This window comes from Vipera berus (assembly GCF_964194415.1).
Source record: "Vipera berus genome assembly, chromosome: Z".
Taxonomy (NCBI): domain Eukaryota; kingdom Metazoa; phylum Chordata; class Lepidosauria; order Squamata; family Viperidae; genus Vipera; species Vipera berus.
In genome coordinates, this window is record NC_138205.1 from 108647563 (window position 1) to 108669509 (window position 21947).

The 21947-nt window shown below is 40.8% G+C and overlaps 2 protein-coding genes across 4 annotated transcripts in view; one reads left to right on the forward strand and one right to left on the reverse strand.

Moving 5' to 3' along the window:
* The first annotated feature begins 199 nt into the window (after positions 1 to 199).
* ACBD7 (acyl-CoA binding domain containing 7) lies at positions 200 to 14601 on the forward strand. Its single transcript, XM_081343785.1, has 4 exons — positions 200 to 431; positions 12481 to 12598; positions 12688 to 12750; positions 12834 to 14601. Exons 1-4 carry the CDS (start codon positions 420 to 422, stop codon positions 12905 to 12907), a joined length of 267 nt encoding a protein of 88 aa, XP_081199911.1. The 5' UTR covers positions 200 to 419; the 3' UTR covers positions 12908 to 14601.
* Positions 9176 to 21947, reverse strand: part of CROT (carnitine O-octanoyltransferase) — a 25359-nt gene continuing 12587 nt past the window's right edge. For 2 of the 3 annotated variants that reach the window (XM_081343774.1, XM_081343775.1), the window contains 8 exons: positions 21586 to 21669; positions 21379 to 21486; positions 20809 to 20939; positions 20142 to 20265; positions 19295 to 19373; positions 18713 to 18806; positions 17702 to 17821; positions 9176 to 9697 (listed from right to left, as the gene is read on the reverse strand). In XM_081343774.1, coding sequence (XP_081199900.1) covers positions 9544 to 9697; positions 17702 to 17821; positions 18713 to 18806; positions 19295 to 19373; positions 20142 to 20265; positions 20809 to 20939; positions 21379 to 21486; positions 21586 to 21669 — 894 coding nt within the window. In that variant the 3' untranslated portion in view covers positions 9176 to 9543. Of the gene's footprint in view, positions 9698 to 16073; positions 16892 to 17701; positions 17822 to 18712; positions 18807 to 19294; positions 19374 to 20141; positions 20266 to 20808; positions 20940 to 21378; positions 21487 to 21585; positions 21670 to 21947 lie in introns of those variants that run through there. The other variant, XM_081343776.1, reaches the window with a different exon arrangement.

Sequence of the window (21947 nt, forward strand, 5' to 3'; positions counted from 1 at the left end):
CCACGGGGAGCAGCCCAACAGACGCTGCGCACTGCAAGGAGGCTGCGCTTATCTTGCAGCAATCCCATTGCGCTGAAATCTGACCCTCTTTCTCTAGCTTCGAGATTCTCGCGGTTGCAAAACAATACGTCTGACCGAAGGAGAAGTTCCCTTGCTTTCCTTCCGCCTAGCAACTGCTCTCCCTCTGGCTCCGATGCTAGCTTTCCATCTGTCTGTTTCGACACAGACAAAGTCCATCTCATCCCGAGTTAGCGTCGGTGCACTGACTACAGCCCTTGGAGTGACGTCACAAAGCTCTGCTCTAGGCAGAACCACTGGCCTGCCCGAATTCACAAAAGAGACTGCGGGGGAAAGCGCGCGCCTAGTGCCCAGTCCGCTGCTCGTTCGTAGGAGTTCAAGTGTTCGGTGTACGAAGCAACATGACACTTCAGGTAATGAAATAAAAAAGGGGATGAGGAGAAAGAAAGAGAACTGGGATTGGTTTACCTTTGTTGCTTCCGGACTTAATATCACATGAAAAACTGGATCATGAAAGAGGGTTGAGTAGCGGGGGAGAATACGGTTACTTGCTGAAAATCACTTAGCTTCGTCCTCTAAAGCAACTTTTCCTTTAATCTGCGTTGCCGCGGGACATTGATTCACAGACTGGCCAAAAGCATTTTAATCTGACCTGTTAGGCGAAGTGGTCAGTTACTAGTTCCGTATGATGTGCGAACTGGGTTAATTTAATTGAGTTGAACTGGGATTCTGATTAACCGTGGAAGAGATTCGTGTGAATAAAAGTAGATGTCTACTTTGAGAAAAGTTGATACTCCAATTCTGTATTCAGTTACTTGGAGGAAGTCTCTTGGCACTCGGCAGAGACTGATGAATCCTCGCTTGTTTAATTAGGCTGCAAATCCGTTACTGAAATTGAAACAATGTACGGCTTTGTTTCTGTGTGCAGGAGTTTCTCTTCTTTCTTGGTTGAGAAGGAAGCAAGATCTACTGATTTAAAATGGATTTGTTCTCCCCCCCCCCCTCTTTTGTCTCTTACTGTGTGTTTTTTTTGGCTTGTGGTGTTACCTGCGGTGCTGAAGGAGCTAAGGCTCTCCAGCAACCCAGACAGGTTGTCTCCAGTCCTGCAATTGGTCAGCCTCAGGCGGCAAGCGTTCAAACCTATTGGCTGCCACCTCTAGGGGCTAGGCTATATATTGTTGGCTGGTTGTGGCCCAAGCTTCAGTACAGTTCCAGCAAGAATAAAAGAATGAGTTTTCCTGTACTCAGCCTTGTGTCATCATTCCTGCTCACCAGAGCCCATGACTTAACAGTGGCGATGAGGATGGGATCCTGCTTCACCGTTTAAAGGGCTGAAGTCAACGAGGGGTCGGCAGTACATGCTGGAGGGAAGAGGCATTTCTTCCCCTCCCCCTCAAGGCCAGCTAGTAAGTTACGCTAGCAGCTGCGTACTCAGAGGACGCATTCCCTGAGCCTAGAAGTAGGATCCGAAGAACGCAGGAATCTAAGGAAGATGCCGAAGGTCGGCAAGCTAAGAGGGTTTGATGTGAAGCATCCAGAAGAATGGCTGTCTTACCTCTTGCGCCGACGCCCATCGAAGCAGTATCATATGCATACCTTAAGAAGAAGCTGACTGGGCACTTCGAGCCCAAGATGTCGGAGATAGTGTGGTGTTTCAAATTTGACCAAAGAGTGCAGCTACCTGGGGAGACAGCTTCGGAGCTTATCGTGGGCCTAAGGCAGGCCACATGCCTTTGCAAGTTTTCAAATTTAGAAGAACGACTAAGAGACTGGCTCGTCTGTGGCTTTCGGGACAGAACCCTTCAGCAGAGACTGTTTGCTAGACCCAACTTAACGTTTTCTGAGGCACAGGACGAGGTGATGGCCGACGAAGCTGCCGGGGGTGCAGTGCAGACAGTGCAGCCCACCAAACCTTCAAAGGTCGAAGATTCCATCCATCTTGAGGTCACCAAATGCGTTGGAGAATCGTCAGAAGATGAAGAAACCGAAATCAACGAGCTCCAAAGGCAACCAAACGCGCAAAACTGCGGCAACCACCAGTGTGAGAACGATTACAAGGCAGTTCTCTTACCTAGATGTAAGGGATGCAGAGGCAACCATCTTCGTGCCAATTGCAGATTTCACTCAGCCACATGTAGAGCTTGCGGAAGGACAGGCCACATTGCGGTGGTTTGCAGAGCCCGCCAGAGAGACAGGCCACCCAAACACCAGTGGGAGGAACCGACTAGGAGAGGTACTGGGGCCCAGGGTCCAGTTAGTGTGGGGTTCTTCAGAAGCCAGAGAAGTGTTTGCCGCATCGGGGCTCAACGCCCCCTCAAGCCTAAACTTAAGCTCTTGGTAGAGTTACAAGGAGTTCCATGTAAGATGGAGTTGGACTCCGGCTCTGCAGTATCGATCATTTTGCAAGACACATTTGACTTCGTGTGTAGGCGCAGTAACAATTGAGCTAAACTAAGATCCTCAGATATCATTTTAATGGATTTTCAGAACGCTCACATTAAAGTTAAGGGTGAAGCCACATTATGGGTAAAATTTAAAGGGTTTTGGGGGCACCTGGATGTAATAGTAGTAGGGGGCCAAAGAACGAGTCTTATTGTATTTGATTGGTTTGATGCTTTAGGTATTCAGATTACTGGCATAAACCGGACACAAACTGCAGACCTCATGACTGCGAAGAATACGCAGATGTTTTTGATTCAACCCTGGGGACATACACTGGCCCGCCAATTTCTTTTAAGTTAGATCCTAATGTTGTTCCAATTAGGGTTAAACCTTGCAGGGTCCCCTTTGCCTTAAAGCACAAAATTGATTCCAAAATCGATAAGCTTGTAGAACAGGGCGTGTTACAACCTGTTGATGGGGGGGAGTGGGAAACTCCTATTGTCACCCAAACTGAAATCCAACGGGGAAGTTTGCAGTTGCGCTGATCATAAAGGCATATTAAATAAGGCCCTCAAACAACATGCTTACCCAGTTCCTGCAGTCAACCATATTTTAGCCTCCTTGCAAGGGGGAACCATTTTTGCTAAACTTGATTTAGCACAGGCTTATCAGCAATTGACGAGGCCACAGCCGTGGCTCAAACAATTATGACTCTCAGAGGGGCATTCAAATGCTTAGAGTTTGGAGTCAATGTTGCACCGGGTATTTTCCAAGGGATTATGGAACGTACACTTAAGGGTATTCAGGGTGTCTGCCCTTATTTTGATGATGTTCTTATTGCTGGGAAATCCCCAGAAGTGTTGGCCAGAAGGCTCAGGGCTGTTTTGCAGAGGCTTTGCAAAGCGGGACTCAAATTAAAGAAGGACAAATGTAGTATTGGGGTCTCATCAACAGAATTCTTGGGGTTCCACATTGATGCTAATGGTATTCACCCCACTGATTCTAAAGTGAAGGCCATCAAAATGGCTCCTAGGCCAAAATCAAAAGGAGAGCTGCAAGCATTTTTGTGCCTCCTAAATTTTTATCACACATTCCTACCTCATAAGGCAGCAATAGCAGAGCCCCTCCATAGGCTGCTTGATAAAAAAGCCCCTTGGAAATGGACTAACTTACACGAAAAAAGCTTCCAGGATTTGAAAGCCCTTCTGTTAGAAAAGTCCACTGTAACTCATTACATACAGTCTAAACCTGTATGTCTTGCATGTGATGGGGTGGGGCAGTCTTAAGCCACACAGAAAAATGGGAAACAGGTTGCATTTTACTATTTATTATTGCATTTTACTCTAGGACCTTATCCTCTGCTGAGCGCAACTATGCACAGATTGATAAAGAAGGCTTGGCCATAGTTGCTGGAGTTAAGAAATTTCATGATTATTTATATGGCAGGGATTTCACTGTCTACACTGATCACAAACCTCTGTTGGGATTGTTCACAACTGACAAACAAACCCCCCACATACTATCTCCAAGAAAGTTGAGATGGTCTATTTTTTTGTCTGCATACAATTTTAAGTTAATTCATAAACCAGGGAAGGAAATGGGCCATGCGGATGGCCTCAGCAGACTACTACTGCCACTAATGGATCCTGATCCAGCTCCTGCTGCTAGAATACTGTCCATACAGGACTTACCTGAGTTTCTCCTCCACGCAGGGGATATTGCTGCTGAAACTGCCACAGATAAAATTCTGAGTAGAGTGTTGTCATGGGTATACACAGGCTAGTTGGAAAAAAGTCCAGGCTCTGAATTTCAAACTTACTTTGTCAGGAGACATGAGTTGTCTGCGCATAACGGCTGCATTTTATGGGGGAACAGAGTCATAATTCCCACTTCCCTAAGAGACAGGGTCTTACACTCTTTACATGAAGGCCATCCAGGCATTGTCAGAATGAAAGCTTTAGCTAGAAGCTACCTTTGGTGGCCTGGCCTTGATAAGGCTATAGAGGATCAAGTTCATGGTTGTTATACATGCCAGCAATCTAGGCATGAAATGCCTCAGGCCCCAGTTCACAGCTGGGAGGAAACGCACACTCCCTGATCTAGGATTCACATTGACTATGCTGGGCCTTTTCAGGGGCAGCTTTTCCTGATAGTAGTGGATAGCCACTCAAAATGGCTGGAAGTAATTCCAGTTCCTAATATGACTACTGCTAGGACCATCCCGATGGAACTTCGGACTGCCCTGGACCTTCGCTCGTTTCGCCGGGACCTGAAAACTTGGTTATTTGATCTTTCTGGCCTGGACTGAGGGGTTTTTAATTTAACTTTAAATTTTAAATTTTAATTTGTTTTAATTGTGGGCTAGTCTTAATTTAATTCTATTTTAATTGTATTTATTTGTATTGTTTTAATTCGCCCTGTAAACCGCCCTGAGTCCTTTGGGAATAGGGCGGTATATAAAATCAATTAAATAAATAAAATAAATAAATAAATAAAACTTTTTGCAACACATGGGTTGCCTGATGTCTTAGTTTCTGATAATGGGGCCCAATTCACTGCTGCTGAATTTCAGGCTTTTCTTAGAGCTAACCTCATCAGACATGCAACATCTGCACCGTTTCATCCTTCTTCGAATGGACAAGCCGAATGCATGGTGAGGACAACAAAGGAGGCACTCAAGCTTATTGTCACAGGTGACTGGATCACAGATTGGCAGATTTTTTACTCTGCCAGTATTCTAAACCCTGCACTGCTACAGGCAAAAGTCCTGCTGAACTACGTTGGGGAAGGCGTTTAATTACTAAACTGGACAGGTTCCATCCAGACAGAGTGGCAACAGAAGCCTCTCGACCAAACCCCCCAAGGGGACTGCACATGGGCGATTGGGTTTAGGCCAGAAACTATGGGCCAGGGAATTTATGGGTTCCTGGTCAAATAACCAAGACATCCGGACCCCTATCTTATGAAGTGGGGTTGGAGGGAGGGCGACTGGTCAGAAGACACATTGACCAACTCAGGAAAAGGTTTCCAGAATGGTCACTAAGTGAGGACTGCGGCATAAGTCCCTCCCAAGGTCTTCAAACTGGTAGCCAAGCCAGCCCACACTGGAACCACCAGGGTTTCCCCTTCTCAGGAGAAGTGGAATCTGAGGAAGAACCAGGAAGCACAGAAGTGCAACATGGAACCCCTGACCAAGCAAGCCAGCCGAACCTCAGCAACCGCTGTGCCTACTCTGCAGAACAGACTGAGTCTGGGGTGGGCCAACCTGGTGAGACCAGCCAGAGCATTTCGATTCCCCTTGACACTGGAGCACAAGGGGACATGGGTCTACCCAGCCCACCGGGTAAGCTGGTAGACCACAAAGTGAGGGGAACTCCAAGACATTCCTCTAGGCCACACAAGCCTCCTGTGTACCTCACAGACTATATTGTAAAATAAAGTGATGTATAGTGTTGTGAAACTTGTACCACTACCTATACAAACTTGGGCATTTTGAAACTGCCAATACTGCTTTGTAAGCATTTTCATCAGATGTTTAATTTCATTGTAGTCCTTACTGCATTGGTAAGTCTGTTCAGATGTTGTTTAATGTCATTGTAGCCACAACAAATTTATAAGTATTATTTATTTATTTATTTATTTATATATATATTTATTTATTTATTATTATTATTTCATTACGGTTGTTGGGAGTGATTAATAAGTCTTGACAGTTGTTAAGACTATTTTAAGGGTGTCATAGTCTGATCTAAGAAGGGAGGGGTGTTATGTATTGGGCTTGTGGTGTTACACCACTTGTGTTGCTGAAGGAGCTAACAGCTCTCCAGCAACCCAGACAGGCCGTCTCCGGTCCTGCAATTGGTCAGCCCCAGGCGGCAAGCGTGGGTTCAAACCTATTGGCTGCCACCTAGGGGCTAGGCTATATATTGTGGCTGGTTGCGGCCCAAGCTTCAGTACAGTTCCAGCAATGAGTTTTCCTGTACTCAGCCTCATGTCATCATTCCTGCTCACCAGAGCCCACGACTTAACACTGTGCATGAGCACAGAAATGGAATTTAATACTTTATGCACAGTATAAATACGGTCCTTGAAAAGGTTTAAGGATTTGTGACTTTATAATTTCTTCAGCCACGTTGACTGCAGAGAATCTGGTTGATATTCCCCAGGAGGCTATTCTATCTATTGAGAATAATATGTGTGCTGCAATGAGTCCCATGTGGAGAAAAGGCAGATGTTTCATAGTAAAAAGTGCTTACCTAGGTATGGTTGCTGCCAAAACAGTTTGTATTTTCTACAAAAAGCAAGGATTTGCCTAACAACTGGATTAGTAGTTTAGTTTTAAATGAAATAGTTATATCATGCAATTCACGCTTAGGTTCGTATAATGAATATTAAAAAAACCCATGCTAAGTGATCAAACCAAAAGCTGTTAAATCCAGCCAGGCAGCTGCTAATGGGAAAATTGGAAATTGGACAATATTCCTGCTCCTTACAAGAGAAGCAGTGTGTTTCTGATTGCAAGAGCCTCATATCTTTGTTGTGATTAATAGCTACTGATAACTTTGCTCTCTTTATGTTGATGTAATCTGTCCAATTATCGAGGATGATGGCCATCACTGCCTCTTGTGACCATAAGCTGCATTGTTTAATTAAATGCTCTGTGAAACAGTATTGTTTCCTGATTCACCCAACATCTAGCATTGTGTATTGTGTAGAGGGAAAAAAGCCCCATTCCCTCTGCCCCACACCATGTGTATTTGCATGTAGATTTGATACTCATTTTTTTCTTAGCCAAATAGTCACCAATATTGTTACTTATCCTTACAGCATCTTGTCTGCTGTGGTTCCATTTTCAAACCCCCTACCTCTGTGGTGGCAAAACTATGATACGCATGCCAGACTGGGCATGTGGGGAGGTAAGGGGCTGTGCTGGGATTGGGGCTTGTGCCTTCCGCTGCCCACATGTGCTCTTCTGCCACAGATGCCGTGGCTCCGCTGAGGCTCCACACCCAGCCCAGTCCAGCCCAGCCCCGGCATAGAAAGCGAGGCAGCAGCCCCATGTGCGTCCCTGTGCACCAGTGCATCCCCGCCCTGCCAGGCAAGTGGAGCCACGGCGGCTGCCCACCTGTGTTCTTCTGCCGCAGATGCCGTGACTCCACTTGCCTGGAGCCCGAAGGGAGGCATCTTGGTGCACCCGGCTGGGCAGCGACAGGCTGGATAGTGCCGGATGGCGGCATCTGCCCCAGGATGAGCAGTAGGTGGGGTGGATGCTCCCGATGTCTGTGGGGGAAGAAGCGGTGAGGAGGCTCTGTGCCCAGTCCACCCCAGCCCCGGCAGAGCATAGGAAGCAAGGCAGCAGCCTCATGTGTGTTCCCATGCGCAAGTGCGCCCCTGCCCTGCCAGGCAAGCAGAGCCACGGCATCTGCGGCAGAAGAGCGCAGGCAGGCAGCGGAAGGTATGAGCCCCAATCCCAGCACAGCCCCTCCCCACTCTCCTCCTTCCCCCCTCAGAAGATCTACGGGGCTCAGGAGCCTCCCCCCATGCCACCCCACCCCTACGGGGAAGAAAACCATCGCTAGACACTCTTCTATTTTAACTTTTTTTTCCTTGTCGCTTTTTGGAGTTTTCATCCTGCTTTCGTGAGATGGCAGCATTTGGGAGGGGGTGTAGCTGCCCCTTCCCCCCCAAACTATCAGCTGAGCAAGACCCCCTCCTTCCCACTGCCTCACCCACCAGAAGCCCCCTGGATCTCCCCCAACCCTGCCCGGCCCCCACAGGCATCCCTCCCCAGGAGCAACATCGAGCTGACCACACCCACCCAGTCTGCCATGACCACTATAGCCACGCCCACCCAGCGGGCTACATCCACCCGGTACCCAGCGAAACAAGTGTGGGCACTCAGTCTCTAAAACATTCACTACCACTGCCCTATCTTGTGCTGGTTTCTTAGTGCTATCTTCTGAACTGCTTGCGTGGATTTTTCCTTTATTTGAGCCTGCAAAGTTGTAGATAAACAGTATTTCACTTGCTTCTAGAAAATCAAAGATAGTTCCCACTTACACTCCTTGCCACCAGATCTTCCTCTTGATCTGACTTTATATAACACTTCCTCTTACTTTGCAAATGTCTGGACTTTCCCTGGTAGAGTACTGAAGTAGTCCAGGGAATAAAATTAGAAAAAAACAGTAATGTTCTTCTGAGTGGGCAACATTTGTGTGGGCTTTATAGCTAAGCTTTCTAAAATGGGAGATCATGTAAAAGTAATATAAGGTAGACTGGAAAGTTTTAAAAAAATCCATGAGGAAGGAAGTATAAAACCATTTTTGTAGTTGTTAAATAAACTGCAGGTTACACACAAGTCCCCAAAAGTGAAACTCAACCCAGCATTTTCTTTATGTTGGGAAAGCTGCTGTTGTAATTCCTTCAACCAGTGGTTATTAAATACTGTGACAATGGAAGAGGTAGTTTGGTGTAGTGGTTAAGACATTGAGCTAGAAACCTGAATTTCTTGTCCTGCATTAGGCACAAAGCCAGCTGGATGACCTTAGGCCAGTCATTTTTTTCTCAGCTCTAGAAAGAAGGCAATGACAAACCACTCCCAAAATATGGCCCCAAAAATCTACAAGGGTATGTCCAGGCTGTCACCAGGAGTCAAGGCGGCCTTGAAGCCTCCCCCACCCAAAAGCAACAAAAGCATCTTTACATAACCTTTAACAGCTTCAACAAATTGCTGGATCATGAGATTTCAGCACCATTATTATGAAATGTGGAAAGGTTTTATTGACTGCTAATACCAAGGACAAGGCTAGATTAAAGATAATGTAACCTTAGCCAGTAGCAGCTTTATTATAATTTTATTCTAATACCTTGTAAAAATGTAATTGTGTAAAGCAATTTAAATTTGAAATCTGATTCTGAAACAGGTTCTTGCAACATCTAGTGATCCTGAAACTCTGGTTGCTGATCTTTATCCCGCTCAAAGTGCCACTTAGTAGAGAATAAAGGGTTGAATGGTAAAGGTTGCAGGGTGGGGAAAAAGCACCTCCCTGGAAGATGGAAACATCACGAATACCTGCTCAGCTGGGTGGGGCTGGGAACTTCATAAGATAATATCAGAAGCTGTTGTTGGAGGTAACATTTGTTTCAGCCAGCCTTTAGTTCTGATGCCCAGAACCTTTGATTGTGAATCACTCGTCCAGGGCAGCTTTTTATGACTTTTTGGAGGCAGCATTTCTGTGTATGATTTCCTAGCACTTGACCTCTATGCCTGATTAGTCTTTCTTGTCTTTTTGCATCTCTGGAACAAAACAAATGGGAGATATAAATTATGAATATAAATTATGCAAATGAATAATTATTAATGGCATTTTACTTCATCATAGTTATATTTTTAAATACTCTGTGTATCATTTCTCTAAATTATCATCATAAATTTCTTTATCATGATACACTAGAAACAAGGTGATTGAAATCTGGATTTTACCGCTGCTTGTGTACTCAGCAAATGATGTCATGCATATAATTTTTTTTATTATCAAGGTAGGTTCACCGTTAATACAATGCTAGACAACTCAATTTTACTTCAATCCATCTCAGCCAGGACTGGAGATGCCAGGACATTTCTTGGTGTGTGTGTTTGTGTGCGCACGCCTGACGATGTAGAGCAACCTAGCTGTGACAACAACTTCATGAGAGATTAATACTACATGGACCCTCACTTTCTTTTCAGCTTAAGGAAATATCACTACAATTGCACTCAAATATGAATCCAATCCAATGTCTTTTTTAAAAAAATATTAAAATTACTTGTATTTTATTTTCTTTAATGCACAAAAGCATTATGCATTGCATTCCTATTAAAACTACTGTTGCTGGAAACCTACAGGTTTTGATAATTTGTGCACAACAACCCAGATAGCTGAAAAAAGGACTAAGGCTATGTTGATTGAACATAAAAGATGCTGGGCAGGTACAGTTCTAAATTTAATAAGAAATTAGGACTGCAAGAAACAAGTGAACCATGGTGGTAATGAAAGAAATAAAAGTGACTTTGGGATGAACTTTTTTATATATACGTACTATCAAAATTCTTGATTCCATAATCCTTAACTGGGCAAAACAGTGCATCACAGAGCATCAATTTTTGAACCAAGGGTGGACTAACTTATAGAATGTATCCAAAATCTAGATCACTTTAGGATTCAGTTCTGAGCAAGTAGGTATAAAATTCTGCTGGGCAGAATACTAAAAATGTATGCTTTCAAGAGCTGGTTGTATAGCATATGAGATCATTGTATCATACTAATGATCTTAGTTTGAGTAGAACAAAACTAATTACGGTAGTCAAAAATCATAAAATTGTTCTCAAGGCTAAAACAGAGATATGTTGCTGAAAGATTCCAAGTGGCTTTGCTAATTGCATGTAGCTTTGATTCCTATATGCACATTAATGTATTTATTTCTACATTTTAATTTGATGCAGTTATATAACTGTTTCTGTCTTAATTCATTTCTTTCTGACAATTCTTGTTACGTTTTGCTTTCTTTGTAAGTGCCTCATCAACATAGTTTATTATTTAAAGAATACTTGTTACAGATGTAATAATGAATTTTCTGTATGTGAGAAACAATCACATACTGTTTAGAGAAAAATCAAATTTTGGCTTATGTCAAACATGAATTGTCATGGAGGGTCATCTCATATTGTCTTCCTGAGTCTGGTGCTTAAGAGTCTGTTAGAAATTTTGAGTGAGGGGCCCAGCTTGAGAAAAGTTGATTTAATATAACCAGCAAAAATCACTGCAATAAGTCACTTTTTCTTTGGTTTTGTCCATATACACAATAAGAACATTTGAATGAATGCTAAGCATGCTGGGAAAATAATTTTATTTTTTTAAAAAAAATAATGCAGAATAAGGAAAAGAAAATTAGGCACATAAAGAACTGAGAGCAGCTCTATATAGAAGAGCAGACTTTTGTAATAATTAGTTTTAAGAACAGTGGAATATTTGGGGAAAGATTGTGTGTTTTGACGCCCTTTTACGTAACGGAGTTGTGATATGGCAATATCATTTAAAATTTGTGTTGTATGAAACAGAACCAGGTTATTTTAAACAGAATTGTAAATAGTATTAAAAAGTATTTTCTTAATTTTGTTTGTATCCTGCCTTTATTATTTTTACAAATAACTCAAGGCAGTAATATATCCAACACACTTTGATCCTATTCAGTGGTGTAGCGTGGGGGGTGCAGGGGGGGCCGGGCGCAACATCTGGGGGGGCGTGCTCGCACTCGCAGCTCTCTGCCCCTGCCTGGCTCACTCACTCTCTCTCACTGCAGTGCTGGCTGTGCGAATCCGATCCGAGCCGCCGCCCACTGTGGAGGGGGGGTGCCAGGCGTGCGGTGCGGAGAGAGAGCGAGGGACTATCTGGGGGAGGGACAGTGCAGCGGCCGCCCAGCGGGTTAGGGGGCACAAATTACTTGCCTTGCCCCGGGTGCTGACAACCCACGCTACGCCACTGATCCTATTTTTCCCCACCACAACAGCCCTGTGAATTGGGCTGAGAGTGACTGGTCCAAGTCACCCAGCTGGCTTTCATGGCTAAAGCAGGATTTTGAATTGATGGTCTCTTTCTTTCTACCCTAGATTCTAGCCTCCTGCCTTAACTACTGGAACAAACTGGCTCTCGGTCTTGATTAAATCAAGGCAAAGAGAAGTCGAATTATAAACTCAACTAATAAATGGGATGTTGAATTGTTATCCCAAACTTAGAGCTTGCTCCTCATTGCTGTTCAGTAATGAAAGTGTCTTTTGTCTTTTAACAGCAATTCTCCACACGTGCAAACCTGTTTTGTATGCATGGCCTCTAGCTCAAAGGCTGGAGGGAATTCTTACACTAGCAAAAAAAGAAAAAGAAATAGTATAGGGTATGAGCTATCACGCAGCTAGAAAAACAGAATATTTTACCACACATCTAGAATCAGAAATCAAGCACTCAATAAAATTTGTAGAAATAAACAGGTCATGTTGATACATGAAACAATGATATTTCTTTAATGTTTGTTTTGTTTTCTCACCAGGCTGACTTTGAAACTGCGGCAGAAAATGTTAAAAAATTAAAGTCCAAGCCCACTGATGATGAATTAAAGGAACTGTATGGACTCTACAAACAGGCTACTGTAGGAGACATCAACACTGGTAGTTTAATGAACATTTAAGACAAATTGAGTATGAGAGCTCTTCTCAAGAACACACATAATGTTTATGGTTATATTTTCTTTCAACAGAGTGCCCTGGGATGTTAGATTTGAAAGGCAGAGCCAAATGGGAAGCTTGGAATCTGAAGAAAGGTTAGTTTTACTTTCAATAATAGAGTTTTTTTCCCAGTGATAAAAAGTAAGGCACCATAGTAACGGCTAATTTTCCATTCCAGGTATATCAAAAGAAGATGCCATGAAAGCCTATATTTCTAAAGCAAATGAAATGATCCAGAAATATGGAATATAGAATTTCCCTAACATTTTATCTCTAAGTAGCTCATCATACTTTCAAAACTATGTTATTAATTTTAATGTCTGGCCTAAACCTTAATCTGTAACAATTTCATTTTAATCATTATGACATTGATTGTGCTTTACATTTTCTATCAATACATAACTTGTTTCAACCAGTTTTTTTAAACTCATCATTCCAATAACACACTTTTGGTACTTTAAAAGTCTCAAATATTTGTAATAGCATAAGCTTTTGTGATCACTGTCTACTTCATCGAGATGTGTGGAACATAATTCTGAGAGGATAATACTATAATATATACACATAGTGATTATGGAGTGTAGAATATTAAATGACAGGTCGAATATAGTGACAATTACAGAATAATAAATTATTAACAAAACTTGGATGAAGCACGATTTTGCATTTATGAGGTTCTTCTATTCAGGATAAGAAATCTTGGTTTCAGTTTAATATGCAATAAATATTGTTAAGTGTGCTGATGACGAGCTTTTTAATGAATTCTAGCTGAGCCATTTAATAGTCTTTATAATTCCACTTCTAAAGGATAGTCCTATTGAGATCAAGATAGTGTTGGAAGTTTCCCCCATTGCTCTTTGGTGTCAGATTTGGGTCGTGGTTTTGTTTTATTTCCAGAATAGCCAATTTGTGCATTATAAATTTTAGAAAAGTACAGCTAGTCCTCGACTTAAAACCACAATTGAGCCCAAAATTGCTAAGTTGGTTAATAAGCTGTTAAGTGAGTTTTGCCCGATTTTACAACTTTTTTGTCATAGCTATTAAATGAATCACTGTAGTGATTAAGTTAGTAACATGGTTGTTAAGTGAATCTGGCTTCCCCATTAACTCTGCTTGTCAGAAGGTCACAAAAGATGATCACATAATCCCAAGACACCGCAACCATCGTAAGTATGAATCACTTGCCAAGTATCTGAATTTTGATCAGGTGACCCTAGGGATGCTGCAACAGTCATAAAAGTGAAAAGATCTTGACACTTTTTCAGTGCCGTTGTAACTTTGAACAGTCACTAAAGGAACTGTTGTAAGTCGAGGACTACCTATAACATGCTTCATATTGGAGATAAAATGTTCTATTATCACACTGAACTTGCACTGCCATGGTCAATCTGGGTCTAGAACTGGTTCTGGATTCTGTATAACTACACCAGTTTCTGATGGTTAACAGGTATTTATAGTTAAACCCAGTATTAACGATCAGCGCCTGTGAAAGAAAAGTGCCATTAATTGTCCACATATCGGTCTTTTCATTGTCATAATCTCTCCTTTAAACACGATTAGGTACAAATGGCATTAGGACAAAGCCTAATGATTTAAAATTTCCGCAAAATTTAGTAAGAACTCTGGGTGGAAATTGGATGTGAAGATAAATCCTACGTGTTCCACTATTCCACTATGTTGTGATCCAGACAGACAACCTATTTTAAGTAGAGTGTTCTCATAGCTGTTTCTCATTGCCTATCACTATTATGTAATGCTTAAAATTAGAATATTTCTGGGTCATGCACTTTGTTCCATCGTGTACAATGTACCAGAGAATGACAAACAATTTGCCTTTCCTAAAATGTTTCCATATTATACCATGCACCTTTTTAAAATGTTCCTACAAAGTGATGAATTAGCGCAGGGCTTTTCAATCTTTTCACCCATTGTACCACTTTTAGGATAGGGCAGGGGTCAGCAACCTGAAACAGTGAAAGAGCCACTCGGAACCGGTTCCCTCAGAAAAGGAAAAACTGGGAGCCGCAAAAAATGTGTGCGCATGTGCGTACATGCGCACATGCGCAGAACGGGGTTTAACTGAAGAGTGGAGCCAAGGCGAGATATGCACCTATCCTGCATATTTGAATTGATTGGTTGAACTTTTTTAGTCCTACATTTTTTTGGGGGGGACTGCGCATGGCAGAGAACTGGGAGCCGCAGGAGACGGCTGAAAGAGCCGCATGCGGCTCCGGAGCCGCGGGTTGCAGACCTGTGGGATAGGGCAACATCTAAGTACCACCAGTCACCTAGCAAGGTGGCAAAAACTTGATGACCAAAAAAGAAAAAAAGGAAAAAAGTGAAGTATAGGTAGTCCTCGACTTACAACACTTCGTTTAATGACTGTTCGAAAACAATGGCACTGAAAAAAGTGCCCCCCAAGCCACAGCCGAGCAAGACACCTGCCTGACTGCTCGGAGGTGCTCTTCCTCCTGTAAGAGGTTTTCATTGTTGTGAGCATTTCTATTGAGGATTGGCAGTGGGGGTGGGGTGTGTGTGTGTGAGGAGGCCTAGCAAGATATCAAAAACTTGATGACCACAAAAAAAAGGAAAAAAGTGAAGTACAGGTAGTCCTCGACTTACAAGTTCGCTTAGTGACTGTTTGAAATTACAATGGCACGGAAAAAAGTGCCCCCCAAGCCAAAGCCGAGCAAGATGCCTGCCTGCCCACCCAGCAGCGTTCTTCCTCCTGTCTGAGGTTTTCATTGTTCTGAGCATTTCTATTGAGGATTGGCAGCGGGGGTGGGGAGGTGTTTGGTTTTTATTTCCCTCATCTGCTGGGTAGTTGCAGCAGGTTTTGGTCACTTCACATGACCCTGTGACACTGTGACCATCATAAATATGAATCAGGTGCCAAGCATCTGAATGTAACTCACAAGCTGGAGATGCTGCAACATTCCAGCTGATCGGCGCTTCTGAGCCCTGACAGCCCTGCAGCTCCAGCCGTCTCTTGCTCAGGTTTGTGCAGTGCTGCCATTCCCCTCCCCTGCTACCACTTTTCTAGGATGGTTGCGTACCACCTGCCAGGTGCCAATGTACCATAGGTGGTACCCGTACCACTGTTTGAAAAGCCCTGAATTAGCGAATGCATGGGCGAAAGCAGGGAGTGATCTTGTTCAAGGTACAAGATTCACTCCCATGAATTTTCGAGTTATGAATGGAATGGGCAGGCTCCAATACATTCTTAACTAGAGGACTACCTGTACTGATCTCTTTCAGTTTGAAATCAATTGGATTTTTAAGGTACACTACTCTTCAGTATTTATTCTTTCAAAAACATTTGAATGCTTGTTAACTATCTTGTGTGGTGGAGTAATTAAGAATACACCTGCCCTCCCATCATAATGGAACAATGTAAGTAAGCTTAGATGAATAATGTTCACATTTTTTGCTCTTTGGAATGTCTTTATTTCAAGAATAAATTGCATTTTCATTTGATTCAAAGAATTCATGTTATCCTGAGATATACATTGAAATGGCAAGAAAATACAGTATCTTTAATGATCGCTTCTTCCAGTTTATAGAGAAAGAAAACCTGCATTTAAACAATCCCACTGTATAAAACAAGACAACAGCCCCATGTTACCTGAAATAAATTCATAAGCATTCTAATACTCTGATTACTTTTGAAGGCAAGAAAAAAACCATGATATGCATTTCATATAGAAAGAAAACATGCAATGGTTGCTCAAAATACAGATTTCCACTGTAGTAAATCAAAGCATGCTTCCCCAGTCTAGTGTACTTAAAAAGGAACTTAATGAATTGAATTCATTTGAATATGATTTTGCATTCTTTATTGCTAGTAAGATTACATAATTTAACTTTTTCTATAGAAAAATTAAAAAATTTAGTTTATCATTGCATAGTTCTAATATTTTGCATTGCTGCTGCAGATTATTAAAAGAAAATTGCATCGTTACTGTAATAGAAATTTGCATTACTTATGCCTGGCTTATATTTAACTCAAATACCATGTCCACTTCAATCATTCCTTTTAAGTAAGGATTTAATATTCATATTTTCAGTAGATGTGGTATTGTAAAAAAAATGGCACTGTAACTCCAATACTTTTTCTACATCTGGGCTGTGGCCATCAATTTTATTATGTCTTGAAAAATCTGGAACAATTCCTTACAAAAATTTTCAGCATCTGTGTCTGGACATGACTTCCAAGCACTACAGGCAACAACAATCCTACCAGAGGAAAAATAGAACACAACTGTTTAGATAAATGCCATTTTTAAAAAAATCAGCATAGCATTTCAGTTGGTTATATATAAAATACTGGGCACCTAAATAATCACAATGTTACAGGATACAATTACTATACATCCAAATCACGGGCAGGTGGATTTATGCTATAAAATTGGAATGAAAGAATCTCTTCCAAGATGTGTTTCACATTCAACAACGTGAAGAAAAAACTACCTTCAAATGAGATAAAAAAGCTCTGAAATGTTGTAGAGTGAAGTACTTTGTCTTACCTGTTTTTCACAGAAAGTTTAGCTATCCTATTATACTCCTAAAATATTGCCCAGCATATTATTCTTAATATAAGCAGCAGACATAAAGAAAAAGACAAGAAATTATCACTATGGAATGTATAAACCTAGTTAGGAAGCTGAATTTTTAAACTTAAATATGGGTCTGTTCATATGAAATATGGTTTATGGAGTTAACCCTACTGTCTGAATTCATAATAGCATAATTAACCAGTGAATTAATCATCCTGCTACATTCATACAAGAGAATCACCAGTTTAGGTTAGTGAGTTACATGAAGCCATAAACAAGAGTAGATCACATCATTGACAGAATTGATAAAATATTTCAGGAGAAAGAATCATATTTAGAACTACACGGAAGAAAGTTAAGAGTACCTACAAGTGTAGCTGTGAAGTCAAGTTTTCATTAGTGAAATAATACAATAGTTGTCTCTCCCACACTGACACAAAGGAAAACAGGGTTCAATTTTTATTTGGAATAATGTTAATGGTATTGTTACCTGTCATCTCTAATTCTGTAGATAATGCCATAACCGTGCTTTACCATTGGAACAACAGCTCCTGCAATTCTTGTGTATCCTACCAGGCTAGTTGAAAGAACAAAATTTCCACCTCCCCCACTGCAAATTTAAAGGACAAAACAAGAAGGCATATAAAAAATAAGACCAGGAGCAGAGTGAATAAATATAATTGCTTTCCCTGCTAAGATTAGAGAACTTCACTGAAATAAATGAATGGGGTTCAGTGCTCAAACTGATATTATAAAGATTTCTGAAACACTCTTGTTAATGGAAAAACTGAATTGCTTATTCCACAACAATAGTTTAAAAGAAGAGCAGTTCCTTAATCCCTGGAAGCTGCTGGAGCAATGAACATTCGTCCCATCAGCAAACAATTACTTATCTATTTATCTTTTCAACTCCATGATTACATCATTTAGCAACTGTTCACAGTAACAATGGTAACAATCTTTGTCTATGACAGGGGTGTCAAACTCAATTTCATTGAGGGCCGCATCAGCATTGCGGTTACCCTCAGGGGGCCGGGTGGGTATGGCCTGGGTGGGCGTGGCCTACTGGGTGGGCGTGGCTAGAGTGCGTATAGCCTACTGGGTGGGCGTGGCCAGCTCTACATCGTTTGCATCAAGGGTGCCTATGGGGGCCTGGGCAGGAGTGGGACAGATCTGAGGGTCTCTGGCAGAAGGAGGGTCTCTGGGCCAGGGCCAAGGCAGTGGGGGCCGTTCCCTCACTGTTTCCAGGATGGCTTCGCGGGCCACATGAAACCACTTCGCAGGCCAGATTTGGCCCCCGGGCCTTGTGTTTGACATGTCCGGTCTATGAAGACAGGAATGCTGAAGTAAGATCATAAGATCAGCATTTAGCAAATGCTTCACTTAATGACATACTTGTTTGTACCAATTGTTGCTGTGGACAACTTGTAAAACCTTATGTTCTGTTGGTATAAAATGATTTATTTCCAAAGATAAGTCTAAATTTAATATTTTTCAATACCTTCTAGTGAAAGCAGGATCTAAGAAGAGTTCTGGCATTGGAAGGCTGTGCTCTCTGGCCAGGAGTTGGAGGCCTAAGAGATGGCGATCAAAGCCTGTTTGATAAATATAAAATTAATTAATAATGACAAAATATTCAATGACTTGGACAGAGTTTATTCCATTCAGCCTGTTGAACATCTCAGAATAGTATAAAGGATGGTTTGAGAATTTTGCTGGGTGGAAAATGATGCCAATTGAGAGCTCACACTGTATATTAGCTCTATGATCCTACTTAGCACTTTTATAATTAGAGCTGGAGAGGTAAGAAAACAAATCACAGCTTATGAAGAAAAAAGATATTAATGCCAGGATGCAGAATTACTTCTAGATCAAGACTTACATATGGCAATACTTTTAGAGGAGGAGGTTGGATTGAAAAAAACCCCTTTTATTTGTCATTTCAATATAATTAAAACTAAACAATACTATTACTCTCAAGGGGTAGATTAAAAAATTTCTCTCCTGTTACGTAAAAGATCAGTTTGGTATTTTGATATTGTAGGATGTATCTCTTTGCTTCTGCGAGATTAAAAAAATGTACCTCTTCCATTCTCACACTCTTTCATCAGTTTATTATGTCTTGCAAATGCCTTTAACATAAGGTGTTTTCTTTGGCCTTGCTGCAGAACACAAGAAAAACAAAATTATTCCACCCAAATTGCTTATATCTAAACATTTCTTCAGAAAAGAACAAAAGACAGTAGGGGAAAGGGCCAGGATGAATCAGCTGCCATTTGACTCCTATGCTTCTATTATTACCTATCAGACTCTCTTCCATTTGTTTGCCATAGAAGATAGGAATTGAAGCCCCACGTGAGATTAGGGAAAGCTGCTCTTGAAATGTGAAGGATGATCTAGAAGTATGTAATGTGATCATGTCCCAAATATATATCTAAAATTGTGTTTTACATATCTAAAACCATGAAAGGGGAAGCAGCTACTTTTTGCCAAGTATAATGTAAATAACATGTACATGCACAATCAACATGAATCAAAAGATTTAATGCAAATACATTATCTCATCCGAGTAAAAAAATCTAGTTAACAAAAACAACATGGTAAAACACAACTGTGCTTTAAAGAGGAATTAAAATATCCACAAGGATGAGATTATTTCTTATTTCAAGAGGGACGTACTGCAAGCTTTATGTCATACTGAACATGATTCCTTTAGTATCTGAACTTTCTCCCAGGCTGAGAACTATGAATTCAGCTGATGAAATGATCTATCATTATTAAGGTAAGATGGCACTTATCTCCACTAGATTTTGACCTTCTATTAAATACATGAGTAAAGCATTTTTGGGGGGCGGGGGTTATATAGATCTTAGTACTAAATACAAAATAAGGTCACAAATTTTTAAAGTCTCTTTAACTACAACACTCACAGTGACTGAAGGGTCTAGCATGGATTTACACCATTCAATTGCTTCAGTGGTGCATGGTCTCATAGTTTCTGTCCGGCCATGATAAAATTGTCTAGTTGTTGCAGTTTCATAACAGCAACCAGGGCTAGAAAACGAATAGTAGGTCTATCACTTAACTGTTTTAACTGCTCAAAGGATAGAAATTTAAAAGCCCAGTTGTTTGTTGATACAGCAATTTTTTTTAACAAAAAAGTATGTGAAACCAAGTAGTTCCACTCTACTTTTTGAATCTTACTTTAAAAAAAATGATTTACTTTATCTGGCCTTCACATGATACCTTTGTTTTTTAAAAAAGAAAATTGATGATATAATAAAATACAAACAGTCTTAGATAAACGGATACAAACATGAAGAACAGTGCATGTTGGAATAGCAAAAAGATAAGAAATGAACAAGTTAGATATTTGGATTAAGTCTGTATTGCTGGCGAAAAAATTAAAAATAAAGGAGAAAGGAAGAAATGTATAAAAGGTATTTATTTGATAATTCTAAAGAATATGTAAAGTGCATACAGATGAGAAAATAATTTTCATCTATTTGTAAACTTGCAAAAAGGCTCCATAAATTATACTCCATATGTATTTAATAAAATTAACAAAAGAAATACATGTTTAAAAAGTATTCTTACTGTCCATGACATCTGTAATAAGTTAACTGGAGGGCAATCTGAACAAATGTATCAGGATGAAGGTGGTAATTCCTAATCAGTGCTTTCCCAAAAGTTGTAAAAGCATAATTCACAAGCTCTAAGTCAGATATCTGAGAAGAGAAAAATAATGAAATTTCAGAGAACCAATGGAAAATTTATATTTTGAATGACACAGAACTGATAACATCTAGCAAAGATTCGAGAATCAAGTCTTTAGAAATTCTGAGTGATGATTACTACCATACTATTGATAGAAACCTCTGGCTTATAACAATGCAAACTGTTATTCTAAATCATACTTATTACCTGGAAGTATGAAAAAAGTATAGTTCTGCCTCTGTGTCCTATATTTGAGGGAATGATACAAAATCTCTCAGGATGGATCTGGGCTGCAGTGCAGGTAGATGGCAAGCCAAATTAACAAATCACCAGCTGTGCATAAAAAGATTTCTCTTTTGCTTCATCCTCATTCATGTCACATAATGGAAACAAAGGGAATGTACTAACATTAAGCACAAATATATGACTTCCAAAAATTTATATAGATACCTGTTTGTAATATTGCTCCTTTGCACGAGCAATACCATTTAGCACCTTCTGATCCAAATTAAACACAAGCTCCTCTGGCCAAGGGATATTGCGTACTTTGTCCGATCCCTGTTTTGTATGAAATAAGGAGAGAACCATTCAACTTATCTGACACAGGACGGAGGTTTTATCAACTGGAAGAGGATGGAACTACAATTAACAGCATACCTTCCATTTCCCTTCTGTTTCAACAATCTTAGAATCAACGTAAGAAGTGGAGGTCACTAAAACCATGGCGTCAAAAGGAGCATGCTGGAAGATATGTATAAAATAAACATTACTCCATGGAGCAATAAATGATCGACATCATTTTTTTTCCTATTACAACCATAGATAATCTATAATAATTGTTGGTCAAATTGAGTGGGGCTGTTAGGAACTGTAATCCAGTAGCATGTCACATGTCGCCTATCTGTTTTCAATGGTCTTTTTCAGAAGGATTGCTCATAATTTTTGTTATGCCAATGATATTTCTCATGTAATAACTGAAACTGTAGCACAGAAACAAAATGAACAAATTCTTTTTAAGA